The 19,454-nt window shown below is 38.5% G+C and overlaps 1 protein-coding gene across 2 annotated transcripts in view; it reads left to right on the forward strand.

The window, feature by feature from the left end:
• LOC126195036 (cadherin-99C) overlaps window positions 1-19,454 on the forward strand; it is a 643,316-nt gene that overhangs the window by 541,828 nt on the left and 82,034 nt on the right. For both annotated transcript variants that reach the window (XM_049933479.1, XM_049933480.1), the window contains one exon: window positions 13,950-14,114. In XM_049933479.1, coding sequence (XP_049789436.1) covers window positions 13,950-14,114 — 165 coding nt within the window. The remainder of the gene's footprint in view (window positions 1-13,949; window positions 14,115-19,454) is intronic.

Raw genomic sequence — 19,454 nt, forward strand, 5'->3', positions numbered from 1 at the left:
CCATCTGGAAATCTGGTAGAAAATCTCAAGAGACCAGTTACAAGATACAATCAATATTCTCACTGTGCAATAACAATGATAATGTTACCAATGAAAGTGCAACTAAAGTTCTGTGGTTACAGTTTTCTGAAATTCCTTCACCAAAGAAATTGAAGTAAATAATACAGAATTCAAATCAAGAACAGCTGCAAACATGAAAAACTTTCAAGTTGATACCCTCAGTGTAGTGAAGTAACTTAAATCAATTAATAAAGGCAACTCTTCCAGGACAGACTTTACACCAGTTAGGTGTCTTTCAGAATTTGCGGATATAACAGCTCCATGCTTAGCAACCGTATACAACTGCTTACTTGATGGAAGAACTGTACCTAGAGACTGAAAGTCGCACAGTTCACACCAATACTCAAGATAGGAACTAGGAGTTACCCACTGAATTACAGACGCATATCACTGATGTTGATTTGCAGTAGGATTTTGGAACATATACTGTGTTTGAACGTTATGAATTACCTCAAAGAAAATGATCTGTTGGCACATAATCAGCACATATTCAGAAAATATTGATCTTGTGATACAAAACTGCTGTGTCATCCGACAAGACAAAGCCATGGCAAAAGCATGACAGGTGCAAAGATGCGAACTGGTGTCATTGCCAAAGAGACTCGCCACTTGTGCAAGTTCCACCAATGCTATGGGTGTCACAGAGAATGGAGTTATTGACTTCGCCCCAGCCAATGGGCAGCTGAGTACAGTCTGCCAATGACCAGATAACAAAAGACAGAAGTCTACTTGGAAAATAGAAGAGCAGCTCTAGATCATCATCGGCTGACTTAGACAGGGAACGTCATTTAGTGAACTCTTAGAAGTGAACAGACAATTGTAATTGCATTTGCTATGTCCTGTGAAGTTTACCTATGATTATTTGCACTTAGTCATTGAGGACCTTTTTTGTGTTATATTGCAAGCAATGTTGCAGTCACAAAGATAAGTCACAAAGGTAAGTAAACCTTTTAATTCATTTGTATGACTTTGTTACTAATTTGTTGGAGTGTTGTAGAACCTTTATTCTCCTATCCTATTACCAGACATTGGGATCTAGCTGTGTAATAGTGGCAAGGGGAAATTGTTTTAGCAGTGTACTGCACCAGAAGCCATTTCATGAACTCATCAACTCTGCCTCCACAGCCGTGGTGATGAGGCCTTTACACAACTGGTGATGAGGGTTTGCAAAAACTTTTTGTGCGTCTTCATGTTTTTGCAGCGTAAAGACTGTTCCATAAAAGTTTGGGCATGCAGCTGCATAAATTCAGCTTCTTCTAATATTTCGGCTGAATATCATCCAGCTATCTTCAGAGTGTGCTAAGGTAACTAACGCTCCAGCTTTCCTGCCATATGTGGGAAACCTTTCATCAAAAATAGGGCAGATCCTCAGTAAACACAAAGTGAAATTGATTTTTCGCCCTCCACCAAAGACTGCAGCACTCCTGGGTTCCGTTAAAGATGATTTGGTGCTTCAGAAGCCTGGGGAGTGTGGCCATTCATACATCAGACAGATGACATGTACAGTCGAGGAGAGATGCACTGCAGGTACACTCGTCTTGTACAACCTAATAAATCTGTGGTGGCAGAGCACTGTATTGGCACTGGGCACTCTATGGTGTACGATAATGTCAAAATTTTAGCCTTGACTTCATCTTTCTGGGACTCAGTAGTGAAAGAAGCAATTGAAATTCAGTTGGTGATGAGTTTAATTAATAGAGAGAGCAGCTTCAGCTTGGACAAGTCATGGAATCTAGGAATTTCTGTAATTAAATCACAAAGATGTCGCAACGGTGCATCTCTCCGTGACACATCAATATCACCATGTAGATTGACTACGCAGCCATAGATTTAATTTACATGCATATGTTACACCTCTTTGCCACATATCAATGTCTCTGGTGCCTTATGTATCTTTGGCCACATACGCAGTGGTTTGGTCCTCAAGTTTAAAAGGACAGAGCAAGTGCTGGAGCGTTAGTCACCTTGGCTCACTCTGAAGATGGATGGAAGGTATTCAGCCAAAATGTTAGAAGAAGAAGCTGAATTTATGTGGCTGCACACTTGAAATTTTATGGAATTTTATGCTCTTTATTTGCAGAAAATAATGAGTACTATTGACAGGGGACATCATATGGATTCTATATTTCTGGATTTTCAGAATGCTTTCGAATCATTCCTGACAAGCAGTTTCCAATCAAACTGCTTGTTTATGGAGTCTCAGCTGTGCAACTGGGTTCATGATTTCCTGTCAGAAAGGTCACTCTTCATAGTACCTGATGCAAAGTGATTGAGTTAAACAGAAGTGATATCTGGCATTCCCAATGGAAGTGTTATATGCTCTCTGCTGTCCTTACTCTGCAGGGTGTTCACAAATGCAGTGCCCAAATTAACAGAGATGATGATGCAGACAAAAACAAATATAATTCATGAAGTAACCATGTCTTGGAAACACATATCTTGTATTTGTATTTATTTATTTATTTATTGATTGATTGATTTATTTAACCTGGCAAGATTAGGGCCATCAGGCCCTCTCTTACATCTAACCAGGCATTCTACTTATTTTTCATTCATATGTTTTAGTAGGCATGTTAAACTACATCTAGTACAAAAAGTGAAATAAACAATTTGAAAGGTACACCTGGAAAAATACATACATATAGAGTTTATATTCTTAGATCACAAGTACTGTTATAATTAGACATTATTGAACAGACAGATTTGAGGTAGGAGTGCTGGCAGCAGGGAGTATGAGGGAGACTCATGGTGAAGGGAGGAGAAGAATAAAGAGACATGATGAAACATAATTAAGGAAATATAAAGGAAAAGAATATTGCGTGGCTAATAGAGATAGATGAAGAGGAAGGCATCTCAGGAGCAAGATAGGAGACGCTAGCTTTGCTGTTTGACAGATGAGGGGATTGCCCTTGTACATTAATTTTGTGGAGAACTTTATGAGGATGATAGTAGGAAATGCTTCAACTTCTTCTTAAAAGCAGCAGGAGATTGAATTTTGCGCAAGGTAAGGGGCAGTTTGTTCCAGAGGCGGACAGCGGCAACTGAGAAGGAGTTTGCAAAAGTTTTTGTTTTGTGAGTGGGCACAGTTAGGATACCAAATAAGAGTGACCTCGTGTTTCGATTATGATGACATGACAGGTTTTTAATCTCTGAAGCAAGGTACTGGGGTGCTTGCGCGACGAGGAGTCGGTGGAGTAGACATAGAGTGTGGTAGTCACGCAATTTGTCCGGCCGCAGCCACCCTAGCTCGGAGTATGAAGCACTAACATGATCGTATCGGCGAATGTTGCAGGTGTAACGCACACAGGCATTCATGGTTAGCTCTAGCCGTCTTTTGTTTTCACTACTCATGCCTTGTTGAATCACATCACAATAGTGGAGGTTCGGTAGAACGAGTGCTTGCACGAGCTGGCGTTTCAAGTCCTGTGGAAATATGTTCCGAAACTTTTTGAGAGCATAGAGACAAGCAGACGTCTTTCGGCACACTGCGACTGTATTCTCCGCCCAGTTGAGATGCTCATCCAAAGTTACACCCAAATTCTTCACTGTTTTCTGATATGGTATTGGAGTACCGTCGAGCAGAATAGGAGGTAGCCGTTCGCGGAAATCTGAACTTATTAATTTCTGATGGGCTATTATGATTACTTGCGTTTTTTTTGCATTTAATTTAAGCCCCAGGTTTTTCGCCCATGTCACTACTGAAGACAGATCATCATTCATCTGAGCGATAGCAGTGTTTACATCTTCAGGTCTGACGCTTAGGTAGAGCTGGAGGTCGTCGGCATAGAAATGATATTTACAGGAGGACAGAACCGACGAAATATCATTGACATATAACGAAAACAAAAGTGGTCCTAAGACTGATCCTTGTGGCACTCCCGAGGAAACATGTTTCCAGGAAGATTTTTCATTTACGCAGACAACACATTGCTGTCTGTCTTTTAAGTAGCTTTCAAACCATCTCATTGCACTATCAGAGAAATTAAGCTGTTGCATTTTTCTGAGCAATATGTCAAAGTTAACAGTGTCAAAAGCTTTGCTGAAGTCCAGTAGCGTCAATATTGTTGCCTTTCGATTGTCGATGGCATATTTCAGGTCATCAGTTACTTTAATTAGAGCAGTGTTTGTGCTGTGATGTTTACGGAAACCGGATTGAAATTTGTCATATAGGCTGAATTCATGCAAGTGTTCAGTGATTTGGTCATGAACAGTATATTCAAGTGCTTTGGAAACAGCAGGCAGTATGCTAATTGGGCGGTAATCACTAGGCAGTTGCGGGTTTTCGATCTTAGGGATGGGTCGAATTAGGCTTCTTTTCCATGCAGTGGGATATATTCCGTTCACGAGGGAAAAATTAAATATGTCAGTTAAGACAGGCACTAAGATATCGGCAACATTCTTAATCATGGTTATACCGATACTGTCGTTGCCTATTGCATCAGAAGAGATTCTCATTATTGCTTTTCTTGCCGTATTTGTTGTTACATGTTTTAGATGGAAGGTATCGTTGTTAGTTATCCTGTTTAGGGATTCTTGTGGACGGTAATTATCAGCTGTGCTGGTATTCAGAGGTGCAGAGAAGAATTCATTTAATTCGTTAGCTGACACATGAAAAGTAGTTTCCGATTTTGCCTTTCCGACCCCCAAGCTACGGAGATTCTTCCATAGAGTCGTGGGCGTCAGATCGCTGCATACAAGGGAGCGAGCGTGCCTGATTTTAGCATTACGAATGCATTGTTTCACTCTGTTCCGTAGCTTTCTATATTCTTCGAAACGCTCGGGTTTCGGATCTGCCTTGAAACGCCTGTGGGCAGCATCCCTATTAGTCATCATTTGACGTAATTCAGCTGTCAGCCATGGAGCAGGAGATTTTCTTACACGGATTGTGCGCACAGGTGCATGTTTGTCATAGAGGGCAGTGAGTTTATCACCAAGTTCATTAAGTTTGCCGTCGATTGTGGGTTTTCTGATTATTTGATGCCATGAGATTTCTGAGCAATCGGCTGTTAGAGCGTCAAGGTCAATACGTTTCATGTTCCTACAAGTTATGTAACGCGATTTGATCCTTGGGGGCTGCACAGAGTAGGCCAGGAATATTACATCATGTGCTGAGAGGCCAGGGGCCGATGTTTGACCAACATCTCTTACTTTGTCAGTCTGTTTCGTTGCGATTACGTCTATAAGAGTATGACTGTGCGCCGTATGGTGTGTAGGTTGTAATGGAAGAATGTTCATGCTATTGCAACTAAACAGTCTTCTTAGGTTTATTGCGGAGGGAGTGTCTCTTAGCAGGTCTATGTTCAAGTCACCCATTACGATTACATGTTCGTATTGACACTGAAGTGCATGTAATTCCGACTGGAAGGAACTCATTGAGCTTATTTTTGGCGGCTTGTACACGACGCCAGTCAATAATTTCCGACTTTGTATATTTATTTCAATGAACATGAATTCAGCCTCTTTTTCCTCAGCAGGATTTGACGTACATAAGACTTTCGCTTTGAGATCTGCTCGTATATATGCGCCGACCCTGCCACCTCGCTTTTTTGATCTGTCTGCCCTAAGAAATGTGTACCCTGGGAGATGAATAGATGCAGAGGATATGTGTGGTTTCAACCATGTTTCGGATAAGAGGATTACGTGGTAGTTTAGTTGGTTGAAGAGGAGGCTAAGTTCTTCGTAATGTGCAGGTAAAGACTGGATGTTGCAGTGAGCTGCTAAAAGCTCTGACGCTTTCCGCTGAGCAGCCTGGAGTAGGGTGGCAGACTGGTTTGTCCCTTTGTTAGGCACTACCTGCCGCGAGGGGCACTGGCCGCTGCTTCCGCCAAGTGACATAACACAGGGGTGTCCGAGATTTTGCGCGCCCTGTGTGTGACACGGCGAGTGCCGAAAGAAAGGCGACTGCTAGAGATTTCCTGAGGTTGCGGGAGTATAGAAAATGGATTAGTGGTATTCGGTGCAAGGAGAATAACCAAAATAGTGACGGCTGTGTGTCACTGTGTATCCTCTGTCGTAAGAGGAGAAATGTAATTAGCGTATTTGAAACAGCTTAGGGTGGAAATAAGGGAAAAGGGAGTGATTTAAGAGGCTGATGCTGCCAGCAGAGAGAAGTAAGCTTAATAATTAATAGATTATCGTAGGAAGCTAGAATTAAATTGAAATTTACTAAAGTGATACTGGTAGTGATTATCGTAGGAAGCTACAATTAGATTGAGATTTGCTAAAGTGATACTGATAGTGATTTTTGTTATGAACAATTTAGACCGAAGAGATGGGTGATTAACGAACTAAAGGAGAGACTAATAATTGCAATAGAACTAATTCAGAACGGAAGAGAATAAACTGAGAAAATGAAAAAAGTATTAGCAGTAACTAAAATTAAGTAATGGTTAGAGCTACAGACACAAAAAATATAGTGAAAAGTTAATACAGTTACAAAAACAATTAGTTGAAGGTACAAATATGGGTATTATTAAAAAAAATTAATAAAATTACAAGACTATATCTGAGGATAGGGCTGTTACAATTTGCAAATGGTGTTAAGTTTGCACTTTTGGCTCGAGTAGCTTCACTTAATACTATTCAGTTCTGTCATGTTTGTGACTGTCTTCTTTCCAGCTGCTGTCTTAATGATTACTCTGCCATCCTGAGTCCACACATTCTGAAGACCGAAATGGGATATGGCACTGTTTAAAATCTTTAGCCGTTCGTGTGTCAGATCTTCCCTTATTGTAAGCCCTGTCCTTGCTAACTTCTTCTTCTGGGTAAAGATCTCTGCCCTTTTTCGGTACGAGATAAATTTAATTATTATTGGACGAGGTTTGGTGGCACCTGGTAGTTTTCGTCCCACCCGATGGCTCCTGTCAATGTCTGCCTTGGTCACTTCAACGCCTAATTTTTCACGCGCAACCTGTATAAGCAGGTTGTCCGTGTCTTCTTCCTTATTTTCTACTACTCCAAACAGTCGTAGACTGTTTCGCCTTTGGTACTGTTCTAGTTCGTCTGTTGCGGCAGATAGTTTCATTTCCAACTCTCGTGCCTTTTTCTCGTATTCAGACACAGACTTTTTTAGTGCTGTAATTTCGGCAGTATTGGCCTCAACAGTTTCACGCATTTTGGCCAATACTGCTGCCGTTACAGTATCTGATATAGTGCCTGCTATCAGATCGAGATTGTTTTTATCGCGAAGCGCAGCGTTTACCTCAGAGCGGACCAGCTCCGCTATACCGGGAGCCGCGGCCGCACCTTCCGCCAAGAGCGGGCCCGCCGCACCTGCTGCTCCCCCGCTGCTGGACGCGCTGCTGTTCACTCTTCTGTTTACCATTTTCTCGAAGATATTGGCGGAGCACAGAAAAAAAAAAAAAAATTAGCACTGCTGCACAGAACACTGTTGTTTACACGATTTCCACTTGTACTAGACAACACCACCTGCAAGAACACCTTCGAATTCAACTGAATTTCGCGAGCCGAACTTAACACGTGTTACACTGCAGCCGCCATGACACCTTTTATATTGTTAGAGTTAGAGTTATTGTTAGAGTAAAGATTATCCAGGAGGTTATTGTGTGTGATTGAGGATAAAATGGAGTTAAATGTTTTTCATTCTGTTCTTGTTCTGATAACTATTACATTACAATAAATATTCGAAACAAGCACCATTAACCTCTGTGCTGGAAAATGCATGGCATGTTCTGTATTTGTGTAGGTACAGCAAGAATTCTTGCAACCAATTGTGCCTCTGAGTCAACTCAGCTTACATGTAGCCCCAGAGAATGAAGTTGAATACGGTGAGATGGTAGAGCACTTGCCCACTAAAGGCAAAGGTCTCGAGTTCGAGTTTCGGTCCGGCACACAGTTTTAATCTTCCATGAAGTTTCATATCAGTGCACACTCTGCTGCAGAGTGAAAATCTCATTCTCGAAACATCCCCCAGTCTGTGGCTAAGGCATGTCTCCGCAATATCCTTTCCTTTAAGGAGTGCTAGTTCTGCAAGGTTCGCAAGAGAGCTTTTTTTAAAGTTTGGAAGGTAGGAGATGAGGTACTGGCAGAAGTAAAGCTGTGAGGATGGGGCGTGAGTCGTGCTTGGGTAGCTCAGATGGTAGAGCACTTGCCCACTAAAGGCAATGGTCTCGAGTTCGAGTTTCGGTCCGGCACACAGTTTTAATCTGCCATGAAGTTTCATATCAGTGCACACTCCGCTGCAGAGTGAAAATCTCATTCTCGAAACATCCCCCAGACTGTGGCTAAGGCATGCCTCCGCAATATCCTTTCTTTCAGGAGTGCTAGTTCTGCAAGGTTCACAAGACAGCTTTTGTAAAGTTTGGAAGGTAGGAGACGAGGTACTGGCAGAAGTAAAGCTGTGAGGATGGGGTGTGAGTCGTGCTTGGGTAGCTCAGATGGTAGAGCACTTGCCCACTAAAGGCAAAGGTCTTGAGTTTGAGTTTCGGTCCAGCATACAGTTTTAATCTGCCATGAAGTTTCATATCAGCGCACACTCCGCTGCAGAGTGAAAATCTAATTCTGGATATTCCAAATTGTGTTTCCTGACAGCATGATTGTCAAAAAATCCAGTTACACAACAATAACTTGTCGTATATAATTACTTATGGATGTGACCCTCATTTACAGAATCTCCTGGGTGACAAACTCAGGGAATGTGGATTCTTTTGTGTCATAGGATGAGAGTTTAAACAAAATTGTCCAATAGGAATACATGAATTTGGTTGTTTGCCTCTAAGGTGAACAAAATCTGTCTGTATCTACAAGATATTCAACATCTGTATTTTTGAATTCTGACACATCTTCCATTTACAGTCATGCTTCCTGGTAGTTCTGAATGGTTTAAATATGTCACGTAAGAGTAGAATTCAAATTTCAATGAATGGACCAAATGTGAATTTTAAGATGTTGCATGATTTGCAAGCATTTATAATCAGTGAAGAAGATAATCAACCACAAATGTTTCGTTGTGGCATTTGCTGACATCATGTAGTGCATGGAGCTTTGAAAACTGGTCATAATAAAAGTGACTGACTGTTCATGAATTTCTTGGGTGATCTGGTACACATCCGTTGATTTTATTACCATGAACTATTGTATAAACATTGTATTGTACATTTAATTTCCTTCACATTTTATACAAGGTATTGGAGAGGATTGTGATTTTTAATCTTCTATGCCAATTTCATGTGTTTTTGCACACATTTTGAGGCATTTTAACATTTTACTCCATTCTGCATTTTCGCCAATTTTGCGTTTTTTAAGTGTAGACAACAAGGAAACATAAAATAGGATTTCACGGTACATGGAAACAATAGTTTTATTTTCAGAAATGAGTGCACATGTATTTTGCAAAGTCTGTCTCTAAAAATTGCTGAGAAGAGTCCTTTGAAATTAAAGATGGTCAGAGGTGACTCATGTTTATCACCCATAAACTTATACAGAGCTCCATTTGGAGAAATTCTTGAGTGACAATTTGCAATGTAGGAATTTGTATCAAAAAACATATAACTCCATCAACAGCTGATGTAGTGAAGAGAGAATACTTTAAATTCTGTGAATATTCTGAAAACAGTTGAAACAATTCATGCTAAGAACGACAAACTTGATGAATTTTTGGTGAATTTACTGCAAAGTATGAACCATGACTTCATCAAGTTTGTGGAGAAGTTGTTACTCATATATCATGGAAATGGTGGAGTTGAAAGCAGCTTTTCTGTTAACAAAGAAGTTTTAGATGAAAACTTAGAAAAAGATACGGATGTTGCAGAAAGAAGTGTTCACAATGCAGTACAATTGTTAGGTGGTTATCTTAATAGTGAGAAACAACTAAATGGGGGCATCACAAAATCAGTGATACTAGCTGTGAAGAATGCTTCATCAAAAAGAGTAGAAGCTGTGAAAAAGAAGAAATCTTATGAAAATGAAGTGACCAACCTTAAAAGAAAAACAGTTCAAGAAATAAAAGATTTCAAAAATAAAAAAAAGAATTATTATAGGAAAGACAAAAGAAGAAGCTGAAGTTTTAGATGTTGAAATTTCAAGTTTACTAAGGAAAGTTAAACACTGAATCTTTTACTGTGAAATTTAACATTTGACATAAATTTTGTACCTTCAAAATTGTTATTGTTACATTCAGCTTTCATTTCAACCAGCTTTCATACTCATAAAAAAATTTTTTTGTCATTGTACCACACTTAGTTTTGAGAGGTCATGAATGTAACTAAAGAGATAATGAAAAAGTCACGAAAAGGTGATGAATTAGACTGAAAATCAGTAGACACCCTGTCATAGGATGATAGGAATGAAGCAGCTGTTCATGCACCTCATTCATATTAAACTATGATGAATACTGAGCACAGCAACAATTGCTTGCATGCTTGTCTCTGGATTGTTCTCAAAATGTAACAGCACTTCTTTCCCAGTGTTAGGTGTACACATCATCCAAGGTCTGCCTGCATTAGCCCTGCTTACCATGAATGAGCTGGTAATTCCCAGTCGAGTGCAGTTTACAATATATGTGCTATATTGTGGACATCTGTGTGCTGGGAAATGTTTGCGATACATCACTGGGCTCTTTGACAAACGCCTTCAGCCACACTGTAAACAAAGTGCTTGTCTCACAGTTCTCCCTATGTGTAGTGATCCATGTTGAAACTGCAACTGCCATGCAGTTGCCATTTACTGACTCAGTGTCGAAGAGCATGACAGCACAATGTACTGCATACCTCAAAATAGCATTTGATGTAACAATGTTAAACACAGTGACTTTTATCTGCTCACTCATATGCTATCTAAGCATGCTCAGTGCTCACACAATATGGGCTTTCAGCATACGATTGCTTTACGAAATATGTTTGTTTTTTCTCGTGTATCATCCATGTTAGTTTGGGCACTGAATTTTTGTGACACCCTGTGTGTAAACAATTTAGGAGACTGTCTGAGTATCCCTCTTAGATTTTTTGCAGGTGATGCTGTTGTTCATTCTCTAGTAAATTCATCAGAACAAAATCAATTGCAAAATGATTTAGATGAGATATCTGTGTGGAACAAAAAGTAGCTGCTGAGTCTAAGTAAAAAATGTGTGAGGTCATCCACATGAGTAGCAAAAGGAAGCCATTAAATTTTGGTTCAAAAGGCTATCAGTTCAATTAAATACTTAGGAATTACAACTACGAACAACTTAAACTGGAACAATCATATATAAAAAGTCATGGCCAAAGCAAACCAAAGATGGCTTTTTAATGGAAGAACATGTAGAGACTAAATCTGGATAATTGAGATCAGAGAAAGATGGGGAAGTAGTACATTAGGTCATGTTGAGGAAGTACTCAATAGTTCTGGCTTATTGTATTCAGTTCTATAGAGTTTGTGGAAAGAGGTACCACCTATTTGCACTCATACATCAAAGAACTGTTTGACAGACAAAAGAATACTGATCAGTATGCATAGTTTCTTTGGTAAATAGCATCAAAAGCTCACCGCTCATTCAATTTATTATATACAGTCAACTTAAATATTGCAGGGATCATGAAGAAAGGCACAATGCACAGTTCGTGATCAAGATTGGTATTATGGGTAGCAAAAAATACTCATAGATGAAGCAGATTTGATTATGGAATATTCATTTGTGAAGTTGTGGATTACTGTTATGGATCAGCTGTGCTGAATTCACCATATAAGGCTCCACAAAATTGAAGGCCAGAAGAGATGAGAATTGAATTTCTTAAAGATTTGAGAGACTATGTTGCTCTGCCATAACAAAAGTGGACTTGATATGCAAGACTGCTACATGATACAGGGTGACGTAAATAGTCAGAATCATGCATCAGTATCATTTATTTGAGAATTTATTGGTTACACAAGATGTCCTACTAGATCTGTGAGATATGCAAGTGCAGATATCTCACTGAAGCTCTCCTATTGTACGGTTACAAACCTGATTTCTGTGTTCTGCTCCACACTGCCTCTTCGGCAGCATACCAGTCTGTAGCCATGAAACTGAAAAACTTAATGAATGCTAGATGGTGTTTGCTTAATAATGTATTAATAATGTATACAACGCCAGAATTTTGATTACACTTTTTGACATATTTATTATTCTTAATGCCATATTGTTAGAACAATGATCAGTTTCTTAAATATGTAAGATAAACAGCACTTGACTCAGGTTGTCTCTCAGAAACAAATGAGAGTTCAGTGGCAGAATGCATCAAACTAGTACAGTTTTTAGAAACACTACCCATAAATCAACAGTAGCTCTGCGGTGAATTACAACAACCAATTATTGCAGTGACAATGGTGGTCCAACCTTTCCATTATTTACAACACAGTTCTGTCAAAATATTCACAAAGTTGCATTAGCACTATCACTCGTAAGTTATTAGGCAATGACAGTACCACATTTTCTTCTGGATGCCAATATGCATACTTTCTTTTAGATGTTAGCGTATTCACATTCAAGGGGGTACTCTTTTGTCATATGTGGTGCCTATGAGCTTTCAGACCATGGACTCTCACAAAGGTGTTAACATGTTCACATTTGAGTGCTGATGTACATAAATGTTACACAGTTACTTGCCAGTAGCAGACTGACTATTTTGTGTGATATCGACTATTTCAAGACTGGCGTATGAACAAATTGTTATTTTGGAAACCACACAATCATTTGAAAAACTGCTACATTAAATTTTGCTACTCAGGATATACTATAAGTATTAACAATACTATTTATGAAATATGTGGTGGTCTAGGAATTTAGAAAAGTTTACAAAACCATTTTATGCATCCACATTGGGAATGTCCTATTTACAAGTGCAGGTGCTATATTGAAGATAATTCTAAATTATTCCAAAATTTTAATTAATAGCTTGATGAATTAATGAATTCTGCCATCTTGTGGATAAAAATTAGGTGAATGAAAGTATAACAGAAAATATCAGAATTTAACAGGTACAGAGGCAATATCAATGATGGAAAATATAGCAACTTCTGAACTCTACTGTTAATTATCTTGTAAGTTAATTAATGTCACAGAATTTGAATTATGTTACTGGAAAGTCAGAATGCCAGTTTTCACGATTGAGTGGTATCACCCCATAAATATGTATTAGCTCACACACCATTTGCTAATTCACTGCAGTAAAAAATTCAGCTTGATTAGCAATACCATAAATATGTATTAGCTCACACACCATTTGCTAATTCACTGCAGTAAAAATTCAGCTTGATTAGCAATACTTTCATGAAAACTGATACAATTGAAGAATCAGCACATTAACATCAATAACCTGAACAATGAACCTAAGTGAAATTCAATCTAGATATCATTCTGAAATATTTATGTACATGGCACATGTAAACTATGTAAGAGAAGAAAGTAATATTATCAGGGGTTGAAATCATAACAGATGGAGTAATTCCAGCATGCTATGTCTCAATATTTAAAAGAGACTTTTAAATAATTGGTAAGAACCCTATAAGCATTTCACAATCACACTTCACCTTTTCACTGAGGGACTTCCAAAATCTCACAGAACACAAATGCTTACATGTTGCACTGGTGGTGCACTGCAATAGTTTCCTCAGTCACCAGTCTTATTGGAAACTGGAAAATCAGAGCAATATAACTAATGTGTTCTGTTCACTATTTGCTATATATACTTTTCGAATGATGGCAGAGCCCTTTATTGCTGGTAGCTTATAATAAATATGTAACTTAAAGATGACATATTATCTGCCAATCCCATTATAAAAAATCTAATATCCACTCACACATATGTTAATTCTAGTCACAGACAATTATATTTGTACTCAGAAGAAAAAAATCACAAAAATTAGTAATATTTGTCAATAATTCCTTCCAGGCTACATTATTTTATGAATTTCAGGTTGTTGCAACAGACGATGACCTTGGTGAGAATGCCGAAATTTCATACAGCATATATCATGTCTCCAACAATGGAAGGCAGAAATTCAAAATAGAACCAAAAACAGGTGAAATATTTACCATTGGAAAACTGATAGCTGGAGAACAGTACAGCATAACAGTCCAGGTACACCCTAAACTTCTGCACGTTCATTGGTAGCTAGCTGATAGTATTACGGAGTGTGATGCAATGACATATAGACGATTTACTAAAGCCAACCATCATTCTTTTGATTTTCTTTAGAATGACTCTAATAAAATTCACTGTGTTATTACTCAACTGTGCTAAAGTAGGATTGTTGACCATGAGCGGAATAGAAATGTACCTAGTAGAATAGTTCATGATGGGAGGCACTCTCCAAGATACCTAGTCAAAGTGTAGGGGTATAGAGAGACAAATAGTGAACGAAATTTGCTTTGATGTCAAGAGAGCAAAATGTGAAGCATACAACAAATACTGTAGCAGAATATTATCTCTCAGAATACCCAAAGATAAAAACTAGATTATGAAAAGGATAGATTTCTATTCACCATTAAAAAGACTTGTTGACTTGTAGACAGGAATGATGAAAAGACTGTAACATATAAGCTTTTGGCCAAAGCCTTCTCCATAAAAGTGAAAAACACACATACTTTCACAAAAACAAGCACACCTTGCACACACATGACCACATTTGAAAACTGCTTCCCCAAGAAAATAGTTAAATATACTCGTAAGAAACCTTGTAACAAACCATGGCTTACTAAGGGTATAAAAATATCTTGTAACCGGAAAAGGGAAATATATCTGACAGCAAGAAAGAGTAGTGACCCAGAAACTATCAAACATTATAAAAACTACTGTGCTATATTAAGAAAAGTTATTAAAAAATCCAGGAGTATGTGTATCAAGTCTGAAATCAGCAACTCTGATAATAAAATTAAAACAATTTGGAATATTATTAAAAGAGAAACAGGTCAACCAAGAGCAGAGGAAGACAGTATTACCATAAAATTGAATGAAAACTTTACGAACAAAAAGTCAGAAGTTGAAAATATTTTTAATAATCATTTTCTAAATGTTGTGGATATAGTAGGATCCAGGTGTTCATTAGAAGATGCTAGGCTGTTAATGGAAGAGGCCATACCTATGCAATTTGATACAATTGAAATCTCACCCACTTCTCCCTCTGAAATTAGGAAAATAATAAATATGCTTAAAAGCAAAAACTCACATGGAATTGGTGGCATTTCCAGCAAAATACTAAAAGCTTGTTCCCAACAGATAAGTAAGATTCTCAGCCACCTGTGTAATAGCTCTCTGGAACAGGGCATTTTCCCTGATAGACTGAAATATGCTATTGTTATACCTTTGCATAAAAAGGGGGATAGATCTGATGTCAACAATTACCGTCCAATCTCCCTTCTAACAGCTTTATCCAAAATTTTTGAGAAAGTAATGTATTCAAGAGTAGCTTCACATATCTGTAAAAATGAAGTACTAACAAAATGTCAGTTTGGTTTCCAGAAAGGTTTTTCAACAGAAAATGCCATATATGCTTTCACCAATCAAATTTTAAATGATATGAATAACCGAACACCACCCATTGGGATTTTTTGTGATCTCTCAAAGGCTTTTGATTGTGTAAATCATGAAATTCTGCTACACAAGCTCAAGTATTGTGGCATGAGTGGGATAGTGCACAAATGGTTTAATTCGTACCTAACTGGAAGAGTGCAGAAAGTTGAAATATGTAGTTCTCATAACATGCAAAGATCAGCCCATTCCTCAAACTGGGGAACTATCAAGAATGGGGTTCCACAAGGGTCAGTCTTGGGTCCTTTGTTGTTCTTAATATATATTAATGACTTGCCATTCTATATTCATGAAGAGGCAAAGTTAGTTCTCTTTGCTGATGATACAAGTATAGTAATCACACCTGACAAACAAGAATTAACTGATGAAATTGTCAATACTGTCTTTCAGAAAATTACTAATTGGTTCCTTGTAAATGGACTCTCACTGAATTTTGATAAGACACAGTACATACAGTTCCGTACAGTGAATGGTATGACGCCATTAATAAATATAGACCTTAATCAGAAGCATATAACAGAGGTAGAATATTCCAAATTTTTAGGTGTGTCCATTGATGAGAGATTAAATTGGAAGAAACACATTGATGATCTGCTGAAACGTTTGAGTTCAGCTACTTATGCAATAAGGGTCATTGCAAATTTTGGTGATAAACGTCTTAGTAAATTAGCTTACTACGCCTATTTTCACTCATTGCTTTCATATGGCATCATATTTTGGGGTAATTCATCACTGAGGAATAAAGTATTTATTGCACAAAAGCGTGTAATCAGAATAATAGCTGGAGTCCACCCAAGATCATCCTGCAGACATTTATTTAAGGATCTAGGGATATTCACAGTAGCTTCTCAGTATATATACTCTCTTATGAAATTTGTTATTAACAACCAAACACAATTCAAAAGTAATAGCAGTGTGCATAACTACAATACTAGGAGAAAGGATGATCTTCACTATTCAAGATTAAATCTAACTTTGGCACAGAAAGGGGTGAATTATACTGGCACTAAAGTATTTGGTCACTTACCAAATAGTATCAAAAGTCTGACAGATAACCAACAAGTATTTAAGAAGAAATTAAAAAGAATTTCTGAATGACAACTCCTTCTACTCCATAGAGGAATTTTTAGATATAAATTAAGAAAAAGAAAAGAAAAAAAAATATTTAAAAAATAAAAAAAATAAATAAATAAACACAAAAAAGTTGTTATATTAACTTAAGTATGTTGTTAAATTAACTTAATTATGTCATGTATTGGAAAATTTGACTCGTTCCACATCATTATGAAATATCGTATTCATGATCCATGGAACTAGTATTAATCCAATCTAATCTAATCTAATCTAATCTCTAATCCACTGCCACACTGCCCAGACTGTAATAGAAAAGTATTGAATGGGAGTAGTAATCCAGAGCAGGATAGAGAAGAGGAAGAAGAGAGATTGGTGCTGCCTGGCTGAACATGCAAGGTCTAGAGGTGATAGGACAGGGCCAACAGGCACAGTGTCAGGAGACTGTGGTACAGGGATGGGAGGGGGAAAATTGAGGAGTGGAAAGGAGATGAGCTGAGAAGGGAAAAAACTGGTGGATGTGCTGGCAGAGAGCACAGCTCAGTGAGGGTGAAGGGAGGTGAATTGTGGGGAGATGACAGGGCAAAGGGGGGCAGAAACTGTTGGCTGGAGGGTATGGAGACAGTAGATTACTGTAGGTTGAGGCTGGAATGACTTCAGGAGTGGAGAATGTGTTGTAAAGATCACTCCCATCTGCACAGTTCAAAAAACCTGGTGGTGGAGGGGACGATCTAGCTGGCCCAGGTTTTGAAGCAGCCATTGAAATCCAGTACGTTATTTACAGCCTGCATGTTATACCACTTTACTCTTGGCCTCAGTTTGGCTGTGGCTATTCTTCCTTGTAGACAGCTAATGCTAGTCATACCAATATGAAATGCTGAACAGTGTTTATAGCAGAGCTGGTATATAACATGCATGCTTTCACAGGTGGCCTGCCCTGTGATGCAGTAGGATAAGCCTGTGACAGAACTAGAATAGGAAGTACTGGGTGGTTGGATTGGGCAGGTCTTCCACTTGGGTCTCTCAGAGAGATATGATCCCTGTGGCAAGAGGTTGGGATTGGGAGTGGCATAAGGATGGACTGTAGTATGCTGGAGATTGGGTGAGTAATGAAATACCACTTTAGAAGGGGTGGGAAGGATCTCGGGTAGGAAGTCCCTCGTTTCAGGGCTGATGATAGATAATCAAGGGCCTATTGAAGGATGTGGTTCAGTTGTTCCAGAGTGGCAGAGGGGTCACTCCTTTGTTGCAGTTTCTTAGGAGTTTTGGGAGGATTGGGGCTGTGTGGGAACATGGCATGGGAAATCTGTTGTCAAGCTAGGTCTGGGGGATAATTTCTGTCTGTGAAGGCTAGGAAGATTTCCTATAGAAGGCCCACAAATAAAATAGGTTGGCATAGGAGGGTGCAATGCAGTTGCACACGGCTGTGCAGCAGATTTGTTTACATAACTGAGGAGGAGTAGTGTTAGGATATTGTTAGTAAGGTTGTTGGGGGTTGTTGTTGTATAGTGTGGGAAAAAAGGGATTGAATGGGTGAGGTACAGCAGAATTCATGTGTTACCATAAGGGGAGCGATGTTGAGGGGATTAGTTAGGTTCAAAAGTTTGTTTCACACAGATAGGTGTGGAAAATAACATGTCAATACAAGAGGATGAGGTAGGAAATATGATCAATAGGAATAATTTAACACATAATTATCAGTGCGAAGAATTTGGGGCGTGAGATGCAGCAGCAAAAATTCACATACCTTTTTGTATGTGTCTTATATACTTGTGTGGAAGTGAAGACGACCCAAGCTGCTATTTGTATAGTACAGTAAGATACAACAACAGCGCAGCCACAATGAAGCAAAGTTTATTCTTCTTCTTCCATGTAGAAGCAGTTGCTAACAATAAGTATGAACACATGCTGCACTGTCCTTGTACAGATAGCATGACAGGTGCTGTGCCTTGTGCGCAAGTCATGTAGACAGTCACATGCGGGCTCTGGTCGCAGGTCCGCGCACATGCCATTGGTGAAATATTCTAAGTGTAGCGCACTGGTAGTGTGGTGCTGCCACACTTACCCAAGTATTACATACGGGGTTATAGTATAAGGAATCTAGAAATATACAACTCTCTACTTGTTGCTTCCACGAGGATAGTGAAGACTAGATGAGTCTAGTTATTAATTTCACAATAGAGGGAGTTTGTAGAACTTCAGAATATGTATCTTGTTCATTCTGACTCATGGACTTGTTTTTTGATTCTCATGCGGATAGAGGTCAGGAATATTTAGCAAGTAAGAAATTTTTGTCAAGTAAACCTATACTATAACATTTTCAAATAAGGTGTCAGAAACACTTACATAATTTCCTCGAAATCTGCTTCAAAACTGTGACTTGACTGAATCATAACTGCTACAAAAACTGATTGAAAACTGGTCTGGCAGTAGACCTTACACATACAAAAAACAAGTAGAAACCTTCTAGACATTATTGTCATAACTGTAATTACAGCATTATGATGAGGAATTGAATATTCACAAAATTTTATATGTGCCAGCAAATCCAGCATCGATAAAAAGGAACATTTGAAAAATTTTGTTCAATTTTGATTCGTGCAATAAAAAAATTTATAAAATTTTATACCAAAGCACTGACTTTTATCATACAATGTAAACTTCGACCATGGCCTATCAGCCCGGAAGTTTTAAGTGAAGACACTGACTTTTAATTAATTGACACTGCTATTCTGGTGCATATTCTATATATGTATCTGTATTGTAAGTTTGTGTGTTTTATTATTAAATTGTGGCACATAAAGGTATTGCTGTTGGCCT

The sequence above is a fragment of the Schistocerca nitens genome, chromosome 7 (assembly GCF_023898315.1).
Source record: "Schistocerca nitens isolate TAMUIC-IGC-003100 chromosome 7, iqSchNite1.1, whole genome shotgun sequence".
Taxonomy (NCBI): Eukaryota; Metazoa; Arthropoda; class Insecta; order Orthoptera; family Acrididae; genus Schistocerca; species Schistocerca nitens.